At 36.5% G+C, this 21,212-nt stretch overlaps 1 protein-coding gene across 1 annotated transcript in view; it reads right to left on the bottom strand.

The window, feature by feature from the left end:
* Window positions 1-436: 436 nt before the first annotated feature.
* Ptprz1 (protein tyrosine phosphatase receptor type Z1) overlaps window positions 437-21,212 on the bottom strand; it is a 179,171-nt gene continuing 158,395 nt past the window's right edge. Inside the window, exons 17-30 of the mRNA XM_027926385.2 lie at window positions 21,041-21,137; window positions 18,899-18,981; window positions 17,568-17,702; window positions 16,456-16,590; window positions 14,357-14,520; window positions 12,530-12,665; window positions 11,021-11,167; window positions 8,970-9,063; window positions 8,587-8,660; window positions 6,829-6,957; window positions 5,854-6,000; window positions 2,850-2,992; window positions 1,986-2,121; window positions 437-732 (exon numbers count right to left, since the gene is read on the bottom strand). Of these exons, the coding sequence (XP_027782186.2) occupies window positions 592-732; window positions 1,986-2,121; window positions 2,850-2,992; window positions 5,854-6,000; window positions 6,829-6,957; window positions 8,587-8,660; window positions 8,970-9,063; window positions 11,021-11,167; window positions 12,530-12,665; window positions 14,357-14,520; window positions 16,456-16,590; window positions 17,568-17,702; window positions 18,899-18,981; window positions 21,041-21,137 (1,761 nt within the window). The 3' untranslated portion in view covers window positions 437-591. The remainder of the gene's footprint in view (window positions 733-1,985; window positions 2,122-2,849; window positions 2,993-5,853; window positions 6,001-6,828; window positions 6,958-8,586; window positions 8,661-8,969; window positions 9,064-11,020; window positions 11,168-12,529; window positions 12,666-14,356; window positions 14,521-16,455; window positions 16,591-17,567; window positions 17,703-18,898; window positions 18,982-21,040; window positions 21,138-21,212) is intronic.

The raw sequence follows: 21,212 nt of genomic DNA, 5'->3' as shown, positions 1-21,212 counted from the left end.
TAAACAATTACACTGAACTAGAAAACTGACTGAGTAGTAAAATATAAAAATCTACAATTATAAATATAAATTTGGTCTGTGGAGACACTAGAGCAGTATTTACAGTAAGTATTAGATTATTCCTACTTTAGGTGAATACTGCAGTTGTAAAATGTTGAATATCACAGGGAACAGAGTGGTTTATTTACAGTCTACTATATTAAAAGTTATATTTCTAGCAAACCTGATGATTGCTACAAATACAGCTAAAAATTTGACACTAAAAACAAACATTATCTGTAGTTGGGAATTCCTAATATCTATAAATTGAAATTTTCTGTTAAAATCAATATGGAAAAAAAAATACAACAATTCCGTTCTTAGAAATACTGTAAAATTTAATCATTTTAGTCCAAACATAATAAGTGAATGACAAGAAGTCTTTTGAAAAGGCACACATTGTTAGTTATGTAAATTTGGCAGCAGAATCCTATGTCATGAAAGTTACTGTCAAGTGAGGAGAAGTAAACAAATAACAGAACTGGACTGATTTTCCTAATTTTTGAAAGAGGAAAATAATGCTCAGATGTGGGCTTCCCCCACTCTTTAGTGTTAAACTAAAGACTCTAAGCTCTCAGCTATGTTTCCATCAGCTAAAGCTGCGCCATTACTGTCCAGAGAGGTGGACGGATTCTCTTCCTGCCTTGTGCTGACAAGGCTGAGGACCACTTTGTAGAGAAACTGATACTGCTCCTAGAAAACAGAGAGGGAAGTTATAAACAGGAAGCTCAGTGGAAAATACATTTTTAAAAACAAGGAATATTTTCATATAGACCATCACTGATTGTTGTAGGGCATTCTGTTTAGGGTTTGCTATACTTAGCAAAGGTACACAATGTTTATTAATGTATCTTTATGATTATATTAAGGTAGATTTTCATTTAGTGAACACTCATTGACTCAGAAAGTCAATCCTCATACATTTGCCAATGGTAAGTACTCTGTTCCTAGTCACTTGCTTTCCTCAAACAGAAAGTTATGTAATGAAGTTCCGTCAACTTGTAGGGAAATGCTATGGCACTAGGCTGCTGTAACTTCTTCACAAATGAATTGCTTATTCTCTCTTCTGCAGTTGCAATGAAATCCAATGATTCTGTTTATGGGAGTTCTCAACTGCAATATGCTGTCAGCCAAGCAACCCATGCAGAACACAGTCTTTCCACCAGATCTATTTACCCAGCACTCTTCACACTCTCTTAGCCTAGCTGGTCCTACTCTCTGCTCTGAGAGAAGGTGTATGCGTGTTCTGCTGTGATCTAGTTATAAGGTTCTTATCATATATGGCCAACAAGCTGAAGGTCAGCCTATTATTTTTCACTCACCTAAACTTTTCCCTTAATGTTATTTGCACCAAGTTGTCAATTGTCTTTCTACTCCATTTCCACAACAATAAAAACTTCAAAATTACTGGTTGAGAGTGGTTATCAGATGTGCTATGTCTCCTCCTTGAATGCACATACTTCATATTTTTTTTTAAAAGCACCGAGGTTCACCCATTTGTAAACTTGAAATTTTTTTTTTAAAGTAAATTTTTTTTTTTTTTAAAAGCACCGAGGTTCACCCATTTGAGACTGAATTGGGCTTGTGAAAAAAGCCAATGGTTCCAACATGTAAGTCTCTGTGGTCTATCAACTGTTCTTCGAGGATAACAGAACTTGAATTCCAGAAAAATAACCATTTATTTTGCTGGATAAATGCATTTGTGGGTACTTCAAATACAGATATTTTTGAAAATTATAATAAGTCTGGTAAAAAGACAAATATAAGACATAAAAGTTTTTAACCATTAAGTTTCTGGAAGACACAGCCTTGTAACTCAGCTTGAAAGCCACATGTTAATGTTATCACTCAATATGATCTTTCTTATACACAATAAGATTTCCACAGTCTCTAGGAAATCAGTAGTACCTTCTAACAAAAGTTTGGTTCACTACTCCATTACTTACAATGTCAGCAAAGACTCCTGGCCTCATCAAATTGATCATCTTGGCTACCTGGTAAACGTCCACGGAATTTTCCTTTTCTAGTTGGTGCATAAGGGTTGTCAGAGCACAGAAAGTTCCTGCTGTCACTCCTCCATGCCTTGGAGGAAAGGAGAGGAACAAAAACACTCACATTTGGAATTCACAGAGCAAACAGCCTTGAAAATTTTGCAGTAAAAACAGAAAAAATCAGTGACTTGTCTCTACTTTTTGGTGCATAGAATTATGGTTTAATTGGAAACATTGCCAAATGTTCATGACATCAGCAATGAGATACTTAAGACAAATTTAATATTTGCTTGTGCATTTGTTATTTTATGCTATAAAAGGCATGGGCAAAAAATTTTTAAAAATGACTTGCCAAGATTATAATATTTACCTAATATGTATGCTGCATATAGTTCTAGTATTTTTGCTTATTTGTAACAGAAACCCAGAAAAATCTATTGAATAAAGATTTCTCTTTCAGGTAAATAAAAAGAATATCAATTTTATTCCTGCCTCGGGAAATTGGTGGCTGAAAAATATCCTTGCGTTTAGGTATTTATTGTAAAATTTCCACTGTGGAAACAGCCTCATCACATAGAGTTCGCAGCATAAAATGCAAGAACAGATTCTTAGGATGGTGCACCCAACTTCTGCCTTCAACAGGAGCTTGAAGTGAAGAGAGAAATGTTCTGTGTTACTCTTGCTGAAAAGAAGCAGATAATCTACCCTGACTGAATCATCAAAGTTACCCCAAGGCATTAGGTTGGCTGGAAGACAGCAGATGTGTTCACAAACCCAGAGGAAACTCGGGTGCAAAACAATCGAAAGTGTGACACTTACTCATCATGAACAATCATGGGCCCATCCCTGTTGGCAGCTTCTTCTTTGATAATACTTATAAGTTCAAAAGTTTTACTAATGGGGCTATCTGGATTTGGCCATTTGGGACACTGAAAATGCCTCACTTCTAGTACATAATCATCCTGTGAGAAAAAAGAACAAATTGATATTTTCTTTTTTAAAAAAGCAATATTGGTTATAGGCAGTTCATTATATTCATGGTGGAATAACTGGGGAAAATGAGGATTAAGTTAGGCAATAAAATTCAATGGCATGCATGAGTAAGCAGCACCAGCTGAAGCACATCCCTTACCTAGGAAGGTAGAAACAATTGTGGTGCCACATTTACTACGTATAGATTTAGTCAGTTTTCTTAAAAAAATTAAAAATAGGCTTATTTTTATTGATGTCATGCCAATCTTGACAAACCATGGAAATATGTACCAAAGATGTTATCTGTGCTGCTCAGTTTAAAGTTAAAAAAGAAATCTTCAGTGCTAAAATTTGTTTGGAAAATATCACAGACCTCTTCAAACACCAGAAATACACAGACTTCCCTAAGGAAAGGAAGAGACTGCAAGACAGTGGGAAAAGGCTTGTGAGGAGGGCAGAGAGACAGGTTCAATTCCAGTCCCAGTTCTATTTTTTGCTTAAGAGACTAAACAGACGTGTAACTTGACTAAATCCCTTAAGCCCCTGCCCTAGGTTTCCTCAAGTGTATTGAATTAAATGCTTCATTTAAAGACAAGTACCGGAACCTAAATTTTGTATGGCAAGTGAAAAAGTGCCAAGACAGTCAAGATACTACCAAGGAAGGAGAAGAAGATGGAGAATTAGCGCATCAGATATTGTAAGTTATTATGTGCTATCTGGATGAAGACACTGCCATTTTGGCAGAGGAACAAAGAGACCAGTGGAATGAAATAAAGATGCTAGAAATAAGACCATACATAGATAGAAACTCAATTTAGGACTGAATGGGTATTGTTGATCCATAAGTGATGCAGGGTCAAGAATTACCACATGCAAAATAAAGAAACTAAAACCTTGTTTCATTTCATGAAATGTAATGTAAAAAATCAATTCCCGGTAAAAATATAAAATATTTCAAAATGATGCAGAAGATTATCTTTAGGATTTCAGGTAAGGGGGAATTTTAAACACAAATTATGGCTTCTTTAGAAAAGGATTATTAAATTTGTGTAGATTAAACTTAAAAATTCACTTACCAAAAAAGATCATGAACCACCCCCCCCCCAAAAAAAAAATCTAATGACAAACTTGGATAAGGTATTTGCAACATATGTATCTGAAAAAAATTAGTGTCCAGAATATCAGTATATCAAGAGACCTTCAACAAATAAAGAATCTAGTAGAAAAATGAGCAAAAATTATGAACAGCACATTAAGATGTCATCTCAATGGCTAATAAATTTGTGTAAAGACAATCAACTTCATTTGCAACAAGAAAAATGCAAACTCACACTATTGTAAGATGCCATTTCATTCCCACCACAAGCAGTGGTGGGGATGGAGAAATTTCAGATCACTCATACACTCCTGACGGGTGGGAAGCTTGGTAGAACCACTACTTAGTAAAGCTGACACAGGTTGAAGATGCTCATATCCACTGACCCAGAAAAGGGAATTTCCAGGAATAGGCTAAAGAAAATTTTGTATAAAATATGTGTAAAAATACACATTATAAACCTGTTTATGATAGCAAAAACCAAAACACAACAAAAACAATTCCATACAGATAAGTAACAGCCCAAATGTAGAACAGAAAAAATATATTTTATAAACTGGAATATAGAAGAAAAGCTGCTGATTTCCTAAGGCTGAGTTAGGCATTAGACATGATCAGTGATCAGGAATTGGGAATGGCAAGATAAAGGTATCTCATGATTTTTATTCTTGCAATAAGCTTTTTTACTAACTGGGGAGAACAATGGGAGGAAGGCATGAGAGAGGGCAGACCTGAAGGTTTTGTTAAAGTGGTGAAGGTACAATCCTAGGTAGAAACTAGCTTAGGATATTAAGAGTCGCTGCCTTTCACTTTCCAATCAAAATTTAAGTCACTTTCCCACAGCCCCATTGCATATCAGCTGGCCTAGACTCAACACATTCTTTTTCTTGTTTTCTTTAATCAAGTAGGATACTATTCCACTGATATACTGTTCACATTATTAATCCACCTGTATCATTAATTATATGTGTTTTGGTCATCATATATTTAGAGAATAGGAAACTTCTCATACAGCATATATGGTTTACCAGTTTCAGAATTAGAGTAAAACAAAACATTTAAACTGTTTAGAAAATGACTGATTTTTTTTCCGGAGATGGTACTCTGAATCTCACATGCCTAAGTCTCATCAACTTTTAGTATTCCATTGTAACTCTATGTAAGTAATTATTGACAAATAATCCAATAATAGATATATGCCATGTAAGCAAAGTTTATTAAAACAACATATTATCTTGTTGATAGCAATAGTGTCTTCTAGATAACTAAGAGTTTATTAAAATAATCCTAGATTATTGTATTGAACTTTTTCGAAGCATTTTTTTTCACTTATCAATTCATTGTATGCTGGCAGAACAGTTAAGTATGGGTGGGTAACATTTTCCCCGTTTTACTTAGGAGAATACAAGATAAGAGTCTGTCTTAAAACACAAAAAATGAGAACAAATAAAATTTATTACTGTGTTACTTTAAACAAAATTTCTTTCAGCAACAGAGTGGAGTAAAAGAGAGATCTTTGATTTCTTATGTGTATAAAAGTCAACAGGTGTATAGTTTAGTAATGACTAATTGCTTGATTCTGTAATGATTCTGAAAACGAAAGCTCTCAGAAATGGAATATTGATTATTTGAGTAAATTATCTCAATTTATAAGAAATCAGAAGCCTTTTAATTTCTAAGAAAGATCCTTGAGTCAGCATATGTTTATAAAACAGAGGTAAATGAAAACGTTTGTCATGTAACTTGTGTCCATACCTGTGTAGCTTCTAGAATAAAGTCTTGAATTACAAGTTTTTCCTCATTAGACAGACATTTGTGTTCTTCAGCCATAAGAGTGACCTTGAAGCTGTCACAATTTATAGGCTCATCTTTATTTGGCCAGTAAACAAATTCATCTTCTGCCTGGAAAAATAAAAGCCAAAGAAGAGTCTAGATTTTAGTAAAATAAAGTCTCAAAATTCAGGTTGTAAAACCAAGTTAATTGGTTGAATCAATTCAAATTTTACTTTGAATCACAAAATTCACTATTGAAATCTTTCCAATGTTTTAAATCAGATTTATGTGTGAAATCAAATATTACACTCAATAACCCCAATTTTTGCTTTGTTATTTTGTGCCCATAGCTTATCAATGTCAATTGTAAGCTTGATGCTTATCTTAATGACAAGTGAATTGGGAAGATTTAAGTAAATTTTAAGAGCTTAGCAATTTTCTAACTTCATTTGATAACTTTATAAACAAGAGCTGAATAAGTATATATGCAAGCCTAAATGAAATATTAATTTAGTTTTAGTTTCTGAGTTCTCTAAACACACAAAAAGAAGAATGAGTGTGTTTTGATTTTCTGATACTAAAAAAGCCCTACCTATACTAGTTCACTTTATTCCAATTGAATCTTTTAAAAAAATTTTTTTAAAGACTTCCTTAAATTAAGGGAATCTCTGAATTTCCTAAGAATGTAGATTGACATCATTCATAGCTACAATTCTGATTTTCTTAAGTAGTGTCACAAATACATTGAAATTAATTTTATCTACTTTCATTTAAATATGTCTTTACAGAAAGGAGAATGTAGAATCAAAAAGTTCAACAGAGGGAAGGTATGATTCCAATGATATTAGTCTATTAGTTAAAAATAAAACTACTTTGCTTGTTGGTGTGGATTTCTGGCTATTGTGAACTATTATTTTATGTGTAAAGAAAAAACTAAATATGAACTAAGGGACTTACCATGTTTTGACCATCAGGGATCATAACCACCAACTGGGCATTATGATCCCATATCATTCTCCAGAAATCCTTGATGGTATGGAGAAGAGGGTGCTGGGTGATGATGAATTCATTGCTCTGGTAATAACCCTACAAAACCAAAGAAAATGTAAAAAGAGACCTGGCATATGTTGTTATTATGGCCAATGCTTGCTGGGCACTTCCTATACGCTAGGTACAGACAGTTTTCTTCCACTTAAGACATTTACTCTTTAGGACAATATTATGAGACAGGAACTGTGATCCCCATTTTATAGATGATTAAATGGAGGCATAAGAAGTTAAGTGTCATGGTAAGTTTAAGAGCTGTAGTCTAGTTTACCTATCACCTATAGAAGCAGACTTACCAAAATGGCATGTGGAACGTGTTTCCTACATTAGATAGAATAATCTATAGCAGAATTTATAATTCTCATTTTCCACAAACTCTAGTGTAAGAATGCCAAATTGTACACCTACAACAGGACACTTTCCGTGTCCACTCACCCTGGCTGCCTCTATAAAACATGAATCGGATTTTGCTGCAGAAACCTGGAAATTGGTATCCTAGATTAATCACAATTTCCATGCTATTACTTGTTAAAATCAGGGCTCTTCTGGCTCCTGCTCTGAGTACTTTCAGATCCCATGTCTACCCTCCTGATGGTGCCCCCATCACCACACATCTAAATATTTCCTGCATGGATATTCTTCGATAATATTTTTGCTGGATAATAGAACAGATGTTTTGAATGGTAGTTAGGGGCCTTTAGTCTAAAACCAAGCTCCGTTTGAAGGTCACACAACATCTATGCTATGGCTTAGATATGAGATGTCCCCCAAAAGCTCATATGTGAGACAATGCCAAAAGGTTTAGAGGTAAAATAATTGGGTTATAAGAGCCTTGTCCAAATCAGGACATTAATCCTCTGATAAGAATTAACTGAGTGGTAAGTGAAGGCAGGTAGGGTGTGTCTAGAGGAGGTAGGTCATTGTGGTGGGACATGGGCCTCTGGGATAAATACGTTGTATCTGGCAAGTGGAGTTTCTCTCTCTGCTTCCTGATGTAATGTCCTGAGCTGCTTTCCTCCACCACACTCTTCAGCCATGAAGGTCTACTTCACGTGGATCCCCAAGGAATAGAGCTGACTATCTATGGACTGAGACCTTGGAAGCCATGAGCCCCCAAATAAACTTTCCTCCTCTAAAATGTTTTTTTATCAGGTCTTTTGATTGCAGCAGCAAAAAAGCTAACTAAAAAATCTACTTAAGCACCCGTCCCTCACACAGAGGATCTAAATGCAGAAGGAAAATGTTTTATCTTTAGAAATCCAGGTCCCCAAACAAGCCCTGTGTGCAGGGCTAGAATGGTGCTATATACCTGGAGTGATAATTTCAATAAGCTTGGGCTTTGCTGAAGCAGGTGCATCCTGGGTCTGCCAATGGGCTCTGAACTGAATGAAATGGAGCCTCTTAGGTGGGCAAGTGTGAGTTTTATGTCTACTTATCAGACCTGAATTGTGAGTTTGGGTTCCTGAATATCCCCATCTAGGCTGCTTGGGGTTCTTCAGTCCTAGCACACGAAGGTGTGGAACACTGGTACTCCTATTTGCTGCACCAGCCTGTGCCCTGCAGTCCTCGACTTGACTTATGCCTACTAGTGGTGCTGTGTCTGCCTGCTGTCAACCCACTCTGGTGCTGATTCTGCTAACAGTTTCCCCAGGGATGTCCCTGACTTACCATGATGTAGGAGGCATTGATGTAGTCCGTGCCTTCCCCACTCAGGGATGAAATGCCAACCCTCGATCGCTCCACTGGAACACAGAACATTCATTATAAAAAACTATTCTCACAGTACTATACCATCCTCCTTCAACATCCAAGTGCAAAATATATTTCCCCCGATGGGTGTCTGTAGTCCGTAAGCTATACATTAAAATATGTTTTGCATTTAGATAAAAGGAAGATTTTGTGAGTCTTTTTAAAAAACAGTTACACAATAGGTAAAATTACAACAATATAGTAATAGATCTAACATATAATCAGGGATACAAATATTGGCAAATTAGTTATAAGACTTTTATTGTGAAAAAGTTGATTTTCCCAGATTCAATATAACTTACCAGGGATAATAGAAGAAGTTCTGTTCTTTTCTCTGTTGCATTGTTTCAGGGCTGTAGAATAGTCACTCTGTTGTATATTCGATTGGCTCAGGAGCTGAGTAAGGGGTTATTTAATTTAAGTCACCAAATAAGCAAGCATGCATGAGCATATGACCTGAACAACATGATATTTAATGCACTGGATTGATTTTTTCCCCAACTATTCCTTGAATTAAACCTGGTTTTAGTGAACTTCCTGGCACTTTACACCAGGGGAGGTAGAAGAAGCAGAGAACCCTGATTAGTTCACATTTCAGAGTCAAGAGGATCTTCCTCGTTGCTTCCTCTACAATGTGCACCCTCTGTTTCCTTTACTTAAATCTAACCAGATGTTGGGAGGCGAATTACATCGTGTGGGTGTGCATGCATATATATGTTAGATTCTATTTATTGCTTCTACTGCTATTTAGTACTGTGATACACAAATAATCTACATTCTCCTCATCTAGTCCCCATCGAGAGCGTTTGAGATATTTCCAATGTTTAGCTATTTCAAGCTTTGTAACAATGAATCTCTTTTTCATGTTTCTTATTGTGCATATATGTAAGGGCTTCTATAGTGAATTAGCAGTCAACTATGTTTAATTTTTAATACTCATAACAAATAAATAGATATAAGAATTGTTTCAAGGAAATTTTTCTATGAATAAACTTGAATGCATATTTTCTATAGGACAGTACACGTACATACTTATATTTCCCTATTTATCTTGCTAACAGGAAAGGGAGTCAAATTTTATCTCTAATTTTCTTTGGACCTTATGTTTTTTATTTTCACACTGGATTATTCTGTTTAAACCATATCAATTATTTTATGTAACTGTGTAGGGCTAAATCATATTTAAATGAGAATTCTGCTGAAAGTAAGCAGCATACATTAAAATTAGGCTGTTAGGATGGCTCTTCATCTAATTTTAATGTTTTACATCTCTATATTATCTGTTTCAGGAATCCAAACTGCATGTTTTGTGTTTTTTGTTTTTTTTTTCCCCAAAAGCATTTCTTTATGACTCAGTTCTGGCTAAGCAAGGCATTTGTGTTCCTGACAAGATGTTCTAAGTTTATCATCCAACCCAGTCTTCCGCTTACACCCCCAGGAGCACAGAAGGTAGTGATGAGAAGGCAAAGGGCCTGAGGGAGTCCATAGTGGCTAACACTTTTTGTTACTGGCTGGGGAAAAGAGAGAAGAAAAAGTAGAATATCAACATTTGTTGACTCTCCTGGGTTTTTTTCAGTGTCTTCCCATTTCTTCTTATATACTCTTTCTTCAGAAATTGACCCTGTTTCTCCAGGAATCCTGAGAAGTCAGAGGATAGTATAGAAATAGCGTGGAACAAAGTAACAACCTTCACTCCAAAAAGCTATGATTCTGCAAATCCTCTGTTCCCTGCTGCAGGTCTGATAATAACCTGCTTTCCAACTTCTCTGCCTTCTGATTTCTGAAAGCCAGGGATCTAGTGTCCTGGGAGGATGGAATCAAACAAAACATGACCTCTCTCTAGTGAGCTGCCTCCAGTCAGGAGTGGGAGAAACTGGGGTTGAATAAGCTATTGTTCTGGTGTGGCCTGCTGTGTACTCCAAGGGTTTGAAGTGAGACACAGACTTTTCCAAAGAGCAGCAGGAACAGCCTGAGCCACAGCACTCATGTTAAAGTGGTCTGTTTTTTCTTTTTTCCCCTTCAAGTCAAAAAGAGCACTTATATGCTTTGTATTATGAATTCTGTCTGTTCATTCTGTTAGGCTCTATACCCTCCTTCCCCAGACCAAGTCTGCATTTATAAAAGTTAGTCTAGGGTTTCCGAGAACTTTTCCTCTTGCCACTCAGAATTAAGTTTCTCCTTGAAATTTACTGTGCGGTGCTATAACCTGTTGTAAAGAACAAGATGATTCAAACACAAAGCTATTGCACCAACAAAACCCTCAACCTGTCCTCATAGCCTTAGTCAAGTAAAATGAGAGATATGGAGACATTCAGTTCTGTGGTGACAACCAAGAGGCATCCAGGGAACTCACCTGGAATTGCTTCTCCAGTTTTGTTTTGCCAGTTGGTCCTGGAATGAGGAGTGCATTAACATAGGCGTGAATGTGACTATCTGGCACCTCTGTTTCTTTACTGAGTATGGCCTCCACCAGGGTATCATGAATGAAGACATATTGTTCCTGGCAAAACAATGACAATAGAAACATTACTTCAGATTTTCTCATATGTATCTAGGTATGAAACTGGTATCCTCCATTGACAGACAAAAAGTGTTTAACAAAATGGTGGTAGTGGGGAGATCCCACAGAGATTGCTGATTGACATGGCAAGAAGTCAGATAGAGGAGAGGAGGTGACTCAGGAAGAAATGACCTATTCTGTTCCTACCTTTTTATATACCATACATTTTCATTCGTGAGAAGAAAGGAGGAAGATTTGGAGAGGCAAAGCAATATCCTCTGTGACTCCTTGGAACTAGACATTTCTATACTTCCTGGAGGGCTTTCCTGACTCACAAACTTTGGATGGACTTCCCCTTTTCCTTTCTAACCACTCCAACTCTCATTGTAGCCTGCCATGTACAATTTAGTTGGATTTTGTCTACAGTTTTAATAATTCTCTCATATTTTATGTATGAAAGTTCCCTGGTCTTTTCTGACCCAAAAGTCATTCCTTGAGGGGAGTCTGGTTTGGTTTTGAAGCCCACTTAGACATTCGTTTTCTAATTTTTTTTTCAAGTTCACATCCCTGGGTTTCAATTTAAATTTATTTTTATTTAGAAATAGTGAGAATAAAATGCAGATATGCAGACTCTGGCCTGTGTTATATATGATCAAATTATGTGGAACTAAAAAAAAGCTTGAGTGTCATTCATGCTTTTTAAACAGAACATGAATCAATTAGCTTGATATATGTATGAATAATTTGAGGATATTGATAGTGGGATGGGTATTGATTGTTCCACTGATTCCTTTGTGTTACTAGTGTCATCCTAAAGATATTCTTCAATTGGTCACAAAACAGACAAAAATTTAAATGACCCATCTGTAACATATCTGTTGTTACCTGGTAATGTGGATTGAACTGTGTCTCTCAAAAGATACATCGATGCTCTAAGTCCCAGTACCTCAGAATGTGGCCTTCACTGTGCACAGGATCATTGCAGATGTAATTAGTTAAGATGATGTTGACTGGAATAGCATGGTGACTGGTTTCATTATGAGAAGAAGGAACTCTGGACACAGATGGATGATACCAAGTGAAGTCTGAGGCAGGGATTGGAGTGATACCAAGAAAGTTCCAAGGCCATCAGAAGCTGGAAGAGGCAGGAAGGGATCCTCCCACACGCTTCTAAAGGACCATGGCTCTGCCAACACCCTGTTTCCAGACTTCAAGTCTCTGGAAGTGTGAGCTAATACATTTCTATTGTTTAAGCCACCCAATCTGTGTAGTTCACTATGACCATCTCAGGAGATGAACACATCTATGTTTTAATGACATTTCCATACCTTAAACAAATAAAGATATATTTTTAAACCATACCTCAGTTTGCACCAAATAATTTCTTTGTGAGCGAATGTGTTTTAAGAAGCCAAATACGTTGACAGTTCCCTCATGCTGAATCTGTTGCAACATACTGTCTAGCACAATATATGTGCCTGTTCTTCCAACACCAGCACTGAAAGAAACATTTCAATGTAAAACATATTATTGAAAACAGATTGATTAGAATACTTTTTTTTCCCAAGCAACTAAGCCACATGATAAATTTAATAACTTAATCTTGTAAACATTTTAAGGTTAAGCACAGTAATTTAAGCAACAAATTTGAAAAGTTTGCTTTTGAAATTTGTTGTTGCAGATAAAACTGCAAAACACCCTATTCCTGTGTCAGACTTTTAAAAAAAATCAACAGTATTATTTATTATTCATTATACATTATACATTGAAAATAGCATATATCAGAGCATAGCAAACAGACATTTAATCTGAGAAAAATAAAAGCATTAACTTTTCTAAATTCTGAAAAGCAAAGGTCCTTGGGTATGTATTGCCAGGCAGACATGTTTACAAAGGTTTCTGCATTCATGGGAAAAAGAATTTGATGGAGCTTTCAGCTGAAATATCATTTCAGTGAGATCGTGAGGATAAAGCATAACTCCAGTCATTTCTAAAGGGCCATTATCCATCAACTTCTTCAAAGCCTCTATGGGGAGACAGAATTCATAGACAGGGATTCTTTTCAAATGTTCCAACACGTAGGAAGTGCTGGAGTGGAAAATTAGCACCTGCTTTGCACAATAGCCAGGGCCTTCTTCATTTGTTAAGAAACAATTCCTGACCTTCAGTGCTATTTTTCCTATGTTTTCTGGTTTTCCTAAGAGTATCCTCAGGCAAAGAGATTAAAAAAAAAATCCTCAAGATCAGTCTCAGAAACTTTGTCTGAGAATAGCTTCTGAGATAGGTAATTAGACTGTGTCAGATAAGCTGTATACCAAAGGAAACACTTGCTTCTGCAAAAACCCAGGTACTGGTTTTGGCAAAATTACTGCGTGTAGAAATGAGCTTGATTTTTGTGGACATAAAACTCAGGGGCTGGGGATGTGGCTCAAGCCGTAACGCATTCGCCTGGCATGTGCGGGGCACTGGGTTCGATCCTCAGCACCACATACAAATAAAATAAAGATGTTGTGTCCACCGAAAACTGAAAAATAAATATTAAAAAATTCTCTCTCTCTCTCTAAAAAAAAAAAAAAACAACTCAGTACAGTCAGCATTCTGAGAATATTACCTGCTGTTATTTTAACTGAGAAATATTAAATGAAAGCATCTATCTTTTTTTCTCTTCCTTTGTAACGTTATTCTTGATATTTATCAACCCAATCTTGGAAACTGAAATTCTTGGACAATGATAAATTGATGATACATTCATGTTAGATATTTTAGAAAGAACTTAGTAAAAAGAGAAAGGGATTTTGGTCTCAAATTGTTGAACAATATATTCAAGTTATTTTGCCAAGTTCCTTACAGTCTGAGTGCATTGGATTCTTTAATATAAACCTGGCATGACAATTCTACAACAGAATCACTCTTAGGAGTAGGAGGTGCACCTTAATTATTTTTTATCCCGTGGTGTTATAAGAAATATTTAACAACAAAAATATTCTGCCTGCCTCGCACAGTTAATAAATTCCAATCCGGCAATCAAATCAAATAATAGACATCTTAAAAAATACATGGTGTTCTGAAATGCTCAGCAATCAAATTCCAAGTCTCAGCATTAGCATTTCCTAGTGATCTGTACCATCAATTTCCTTTTTGTTGGCATAAGCAATTCTGTGACTTCAGAAGCACACTTTGGAGACTCACCTGCAGTGGACCACAACAGGCCCCACAGCGTGGCGCTTGGCGTGGGCTGCCTTTCTCACGAAGGTCAGCACTGGCAACGAGTACTCTGGTACCCCCATGTCAGGCCACTGAGTGTAGTGATATTGTGTGACCACGCGCCCACTGGGTCTTCCTTTCTGGGAGCCCTGGAAAAGTTTGGACAGTTAATGACAGTAACAAACACACGGAAATGCATGCACACATGCACAATTCTTAAATATCAATTCAGGAGTCACAGCCTGACACTGGTGTTTATGATGAAGCAAAAAAGAGAGCACTACAATTTTTGATAGTCAACTGCCTGTGCCCACTTGGCTAGGCTATGGTAGTCAGCTGCTGGGTCAAAAACTAATCAAAATAGATGATGTTGTGAAGGTATCTTTTTAGATGTGATTAACATCTCAATCTGTAAACTCGAGTATAGCATATCACCCTCCATAATGTGGGTGGGATGTATCCAAAGACTAATTCCTTAGGAGCAAAGACAAGTTTTCTGAAGAGGAAGGGATTCTCTCTAAAAGACTGCAATACAGAAATTGTGCCGAAATGTTCAGCCTGCTGCCTTGATGAATTTCAATCCTAAATCACAATATCAACTCCTACTTAAATTTCTAGGCTACCAACATTCCCTACATATTTCAGAATTGGTAAGTCTCCAAGACAATTGAGTCAATCCTTAAAAAAATTCAGGGATCTATTGATCTGTCTATCCAACCATCTGTATGCCCATTCATCCTGTTGGACCTGATACCCTTGAGAATCCCAAAACATACATTATTTTTTCTCTTTGCTTATTTCAATTGCCACTCTTTTTAGCTAGATGTTATGATTCTGTCAGGGCTATCATATGAAGTGGCACATGGGTCAGGAATTTTGGTTTATGTATCATATCACCTACAACCATAGGCACCATAACCAGTCTGGCTTTAAAGCCAGAGCTGACATTTAGGTACTTGAAAAAAGCCATTGGGATTGAGGTGTAGCTGTGATAAGAATTTTGTATATATATATACACACACACACACACACATACACACACATATATTTATGTGTGTGTATATGTGTGTGTATTAACCCTTTCTTGGTTAATCACTCATTTATTTAAGAAGAACTGAATGATTTATATAATTGATGACGTAACTGTCATTTGTCTTGCTTTTAAAATTATTTGCAATTGATGAATGAAAACTGTATTAATTTATGTTATACAATGTAAACATGTTTTGAACTATATATACATTGTGAAATAGCTAAAAAGCTAATTAACATAGCATAACCACATATGCTTTTTGGTGAGAATACTTTAAATCTTCTATAGTAATTTTTAAGTATATAATACATCATCATTACTTATAATCACTATATTATTCAACAGATATTTTGAACTTATTCCTCCTATTATGGTTTGGATATCAGGCATCTCCTGAAAGCTCCTGTGTTAACATAGGAACATTCACAGGGGGAATGACTGGATTTTGAAAGCTGTAACCTAATCAGTCCATCCTACTTTGAATGGACTAATTAGGTGATAACTTTAGGCAGGTGGGGCATGGCTGGAGGAGGTCACTGGGGGCATGACCTGGAAGGGTTCATCTTCCCTGTGGACCCCTTCTTCTCTCTCTGCTTTCTGACTAACATCAGTGGAGCTGTGCTCCTCCACCATGCCCTTCTGCCATGATGTTCTTTCTCACCTTGAGCCCAGAGTAATGGAATCTGCTAAGTAATGGAGTAAACCCTTGAAACCATGGTCCAAAATAAACCTTCTTCTCCTAAGTTACTCTTTTCAGGCATTTTGGTCACAGTGTCGAAAAGGTGACTAACTGAAATTAACTAACACTGACTGAAATTCTTGTCCTAGGACCAACTTCTCCCCAGTTGACTTCTTAGACTCCACATATAAGCAAGATCATGTATTATTTGTTTTTCTGTGCCTGGCTATGTCACTTCATCTAAGTTGTCACAAATTACAGGATTCCATTCTTTTTTGAAGCTGAACAGTAATTTATTGTTCTTATGTACACACCACATTTCCTTTACCCATTCATCTTTTGAAAGGGTTTGGCCATCGTTTGTTGACTCACCTTTTTTATCTTTGTGTTTCTTAGAGTAAAATTTCTCACAGTGTAATAAGCAAGTACTTGAACATTCTTCTGATTAACCAGAAAGTTCCCGTATTCCTCACTACCCTCAGTAGGCCAGTACTGGTCACATTTTCTCTGCAACAGAGAAAAATGAAGATGCTACTTCACATTTCTACATTTCCAATGTTCAACATGAAAGTCACACCTGAAATAAGTAGAGGTTGGAGACAGCAACAGGAATGGCTCTCTTATTCATCTAAATGTTGTCTTTCCTTTCTAAGTGATTGCAAATTAGTTGTAGAGGTGAACAGGCAAAGACTCATAGAAAGGAAAAAGTGTTCAGATGATCTAGTCCAATTGACCCCTTTCATATAAGGAGAGTGAGGCTAGAGGTACTGAGTTATTACAGAGCCTTCACTCAAGTTCAGGTCCTGTGAATTAAAATCGATTTCACTATTTGTTGCTTTTCAATGGGTCATCATTACTATTTATCACAGTATGAAGAATGCCTTTTTTTTTTTAAAGAGAGAGGGGAGAGAGAGAGAGAGAGAGAGAGAGAGAGAGAGAGAGAGAGAAAGAAAGAGAATTTTTAAAATATTTTATTTTTTAGTTTTCGGTGGACACAACATGTTTGTTTGTATGTGGTGCTGAGGATCGAACCCGGGCCGCACGCATGCCAGGTGAGCACGCTACCACTTGAGCCACATCCCCAGTCCATGAAGAATGCATTTAAGAAGCAGATAGGCACTTGTACTTCTTCTTTTGAGACGTGTCTCTTTTTTTTATTTGCTATTTGTTATTTTATTGATGAGTTTTTGAATTCTTTATATATATTCTGGGAATTAAATTAATCAAATTACATTTTTATGTATATATAAATAAGTCACAAAGAAAATCAACATCCTATATAATATGTGCACCAGTAAAAATTTTAAAAAGAAGCAGATGGCTTGATTCATAGTGTTGACCTATAATGCTAAGTTTTCCTTTAGCTGTCATACTTGTTAGAGGGAATCCTGATTAGCTTTCATAACTTTTACTGCTTTCTAATGCTGAATCTTTTAAAACAAATTTAAATCTCTGGGGGATGACATCATAGATGATCCACTTACCCTTCCTTTCTCCACAAGGTTTGTTATCATGACAATCACTTCTACATTATGCTCCCATATCATTCTCCAGAAGTCTTCAGCTGTAGATTTCAGTGGCCCTTGGGCAGCTATGTAGGCCTTTGGTCTGTTGTAGCCCTGAAGAAACAAAGGATTAGTATTTCTTACTATCTGAATTGCATGCTATTTTAAACTGTAGAACACTTAAGTCATTAAGGTCAGTACCCTTTTTCTCTAACAGAAAACCATGAAAAAATAAATAAATAAATTTGCAAAGCTAGAGAAAGTTGATAGTACTACCAAGGATAGCAATTCTTTCTGAACTCTAATTTCTATAAAACCCAGAGTTCTTTTTACTTTGACACAAACTTAATTCCCTGCATCTTTACTCCAAGACCACTTAACCCAAGTCTATTGATAACGACTAGAATATGGTTCTTAGCTGGGCCTGTTGAGGCCAGGCTGGACAATTTAGTGATACCTTGTATGAAAATAAAATAAAATAGGGTTGGGGAAATAGCTCAGTGCTAGAGTGCTTACCTAGCATGAGGGAGGAACTGGGTTCAATCTCCAGTACAGAAGAAAAAAAGCTAGTCTTAAACTGTGCTGTTTTGAGATGTATTTCACAAAATGGGGCTCATCTGTCTACAAAGTTAAGAAAGCTTGTGACCTCCTTCCTCTTCTTGGCAGTGCTGAGCAGGGCTAATCATTAATAGCTATCTGTGGCCAAGCACCCATCATTGAACAAAATACTTAGCAAACATTAACCTAGTCTTTTATCTGTGCAAAATGAAAGCACCATCCCTGATTTAGAGATGAGGTACTGAGTTATCTAGTGAATGGTCTACAGTCCCTGAAAAGTACTGGTTAGTTCAATCAAACTGAAGAGTATCCAAAATAATACAGGTTGATAACTGGTTTGATAATCATGTGTTTGCTTATTAGTCAGTACTACCATGGGATTTTTTTTTTTTCAGCTAGGATTTCTTGACCATCTACTATAGTATGCCAGGAGTTATGGGAAATTCAAAATAAGCACTAATCTTGTCCCTCACACTTGAGGAGTTATAAACTTCTCTTGAGTATACATAGTCTACCTTGAATGTACATTCTTGGCCTGAATTCCCTCCTTTCCCCAAGGGATAAGCTAATTATAATAGGGTTTTTCAATCTGAAATCCTTTGTTACAGGATCTCTTCAAGTTATTTATAGATTATTTGTAATTTTTATTATATATCAAATAACATGTATTACACACTGGTACATGTGTTGCATTATGGTATAATATATTTAAGGTATAAATTTTCATAATATATCAAATCATACATGCTTACATCAACATAATTGGCATTGATGTAATCAGTCAGTTTTCCATCTTTTTCAGCAAGCTGTGCAAGCTTAACCCTGCTATGATCATCTGGAATGAAAAAGAGAATAATTTCATTCAAGTATGGACTCCTCTTCAGAATAAAGGTCGTTTACATGTGTGTCACAATTTATTTCACACAAAATCAGCACAAAAAATAATTCATTTTAATAGGCTTTGGGAGGATACTGAAATGACAAAGATAACAAAGACAAACAGAAATCTCTGTTTTTAAGAAATGTCTAATGGAGTAAGCCCAGGACATACCAGGAGGCAACGAACAGGTGTTGGGAAAGAGGGGTGCTACCAAGGGGGATTCAAGGGAGAAACTGCTTTGCTGTGGATTGATAATAAAAGTTGTCACAGAGGTTGGAACTTGAAGTTGGCATCTAAGATAAATGACACAGGGGCTGTGAACAGTAGAGGGCCACTTGAGGAGAAAAAAAGAGTAATGGAAACCTCAGAAAGCCAGGGAATGGTGGCAGCAGAGGCCTCAGAACAGGAGGCTGAGGGAGGAAGGGTCAGTAGTGAAGGAAGCCGAGGGATCCCAGGGAGGGCCTGTGAAGGGTGACCACAAAAGCTATTTCAAGGAAGAGTTGCAAAGAGGACTCTATGAAAGGAGACAGAACAGTTGACTAGGGACAGAAGAAGTGGATCCAACCCTGCCATTTGAAAAGGGGTAAAAACCATAAAGTGAAACACAGCGTAACTATGGTAATACAAACATGTTGAAGTAGAGATGGGATTAGCTTCAGTTCTATGGAGTGTGCAGGAGGTATTTATTAGGAAAAGAAAATGTTATAGAAGGAAACTTAGTAGTGTCTACGAAAGAAGAAGTAAATTCAGATCAAACCATAACAAAGTACATTGATACAGAAAGTACAGTACTGACAGTAACAATTCACATTGATAGAGAGCTTAAGTGAAAATAGATGCCCAGCAATGGAAAGATGAATCTAGATGACAAGCTATATACTTTGGTATGGGTTCCAATGTTTTTAGAATTTTGAGGGTTTTTTTTATTCATCTCTGAGACAGAATTGTTATTACTTACCCTTTCAGGTTGTTTAAGGGATTGAATTAAATAATATATTTATATTGCCAAGCAAACAACAGGTGTTCAACCAATGTTCATCTCTGTCCCTCTTAGTTACCTGGTGGGTATTTTCTATATAGCTCACAGAGGGAAGTCTAACAATTTCACCCTGAGAAGCAACCAAGTTTTATGTGCAGTCAGGAGAGTTGTTTTAGTTGAAGAAGACAAACACATAGGAGAGTCCTCTACTAAAAATAAAAGTTGGTGTAAACCTGTAGAAAGGAAGGTAGTGCCTATGCACACTATTTAAGAGAGAACATAATAATAAGAGGAGGCGGGTGCAGCCCTATAAGGATTCCAGAGCTAGAGTGGAAACAGAATTCAAATGACCCAGCTGGGAATATAGTGCTCATTGAAGCTAAGGAGGAGGGATCATGAATATGAAATTCAAAAGAAGGAGAGAGGTATAAAGCAAAATAAGAATGAACAAATGTGGAAAAGAAATTCTATAAGAAGATGGGGAAAAAAGTGCTAATTTTATAGGAAAAAATTAGTACAATCATTAATGAAAAAAAGTCACAGACTTGCTTACTAAGGAGAGAGAACAACTAAGAAAGAGGAAGGAAGGAGTCAAAAGGGGGAATCTAATCAATCCTTTACAAAATCTCAGGAAGACAGGGAGGAAATAAACTAATGTAGGAGTAAAAAAAAAAAAAAAAGAAGTCTAAAGAGAGTGTGATTTGTTTGGTAAGTTCACATAAAAATGAATGTATCCAAATGAAAATAGGACCAGGGAGTATAAATAATGGCAGAAACCACAAGAAAGAGACATATAGCCCACAGGATCTGAAGAAAGGACCAAATTAAAATTTGAATGTGTTCAGTATAAAAGAAGCAGATGTCATTAATTGCAGGATGCATTTAAGTTGAAGCATAGAAGTCTACGTATTACTAAACACAACTCTTATTCCCTGAAAATAAAGGTCCCACACTGATCTGCCCTCTGATGGCTTCGGCACACTGAGAGCACAGCAGTGTTGATGGCGAGGTCAGCCAAGTCAAGGATGTACTTACAGGCAACGATATTGATGTAGCGGTTCTTGTGTTTGTTGTCTGGGTGGTTGGAACTGTCTGCTGTGATACCTAAGTCAGCAGTACAGCTCTGCACTTCCTGTAAAAAATTGTATGTAAACCATTTCAACACATATTCTTTCCAACAAAGTGTCTTAAAGTAAAATAAGGGACA

The sequence above is a fragment of the Marmota flaviventris genome, chromosome 1 (assembly GCF_047511675.1).
Source record: "Marmota flaviventris isolate mMarFla1 chromosome 1, mMarFla1.hap1, whole genome shotgun sequence".
NCBI lineage: Eukaryota > Metazoa > Chordata > Mammalia > Rodentia > Sciuridae > Marmota > Marmota flaviventris.
Note: the sequence above shows the minus strand (reverse complement) of the source record. Positions and strands in the feature narration are given on the sequence as shown.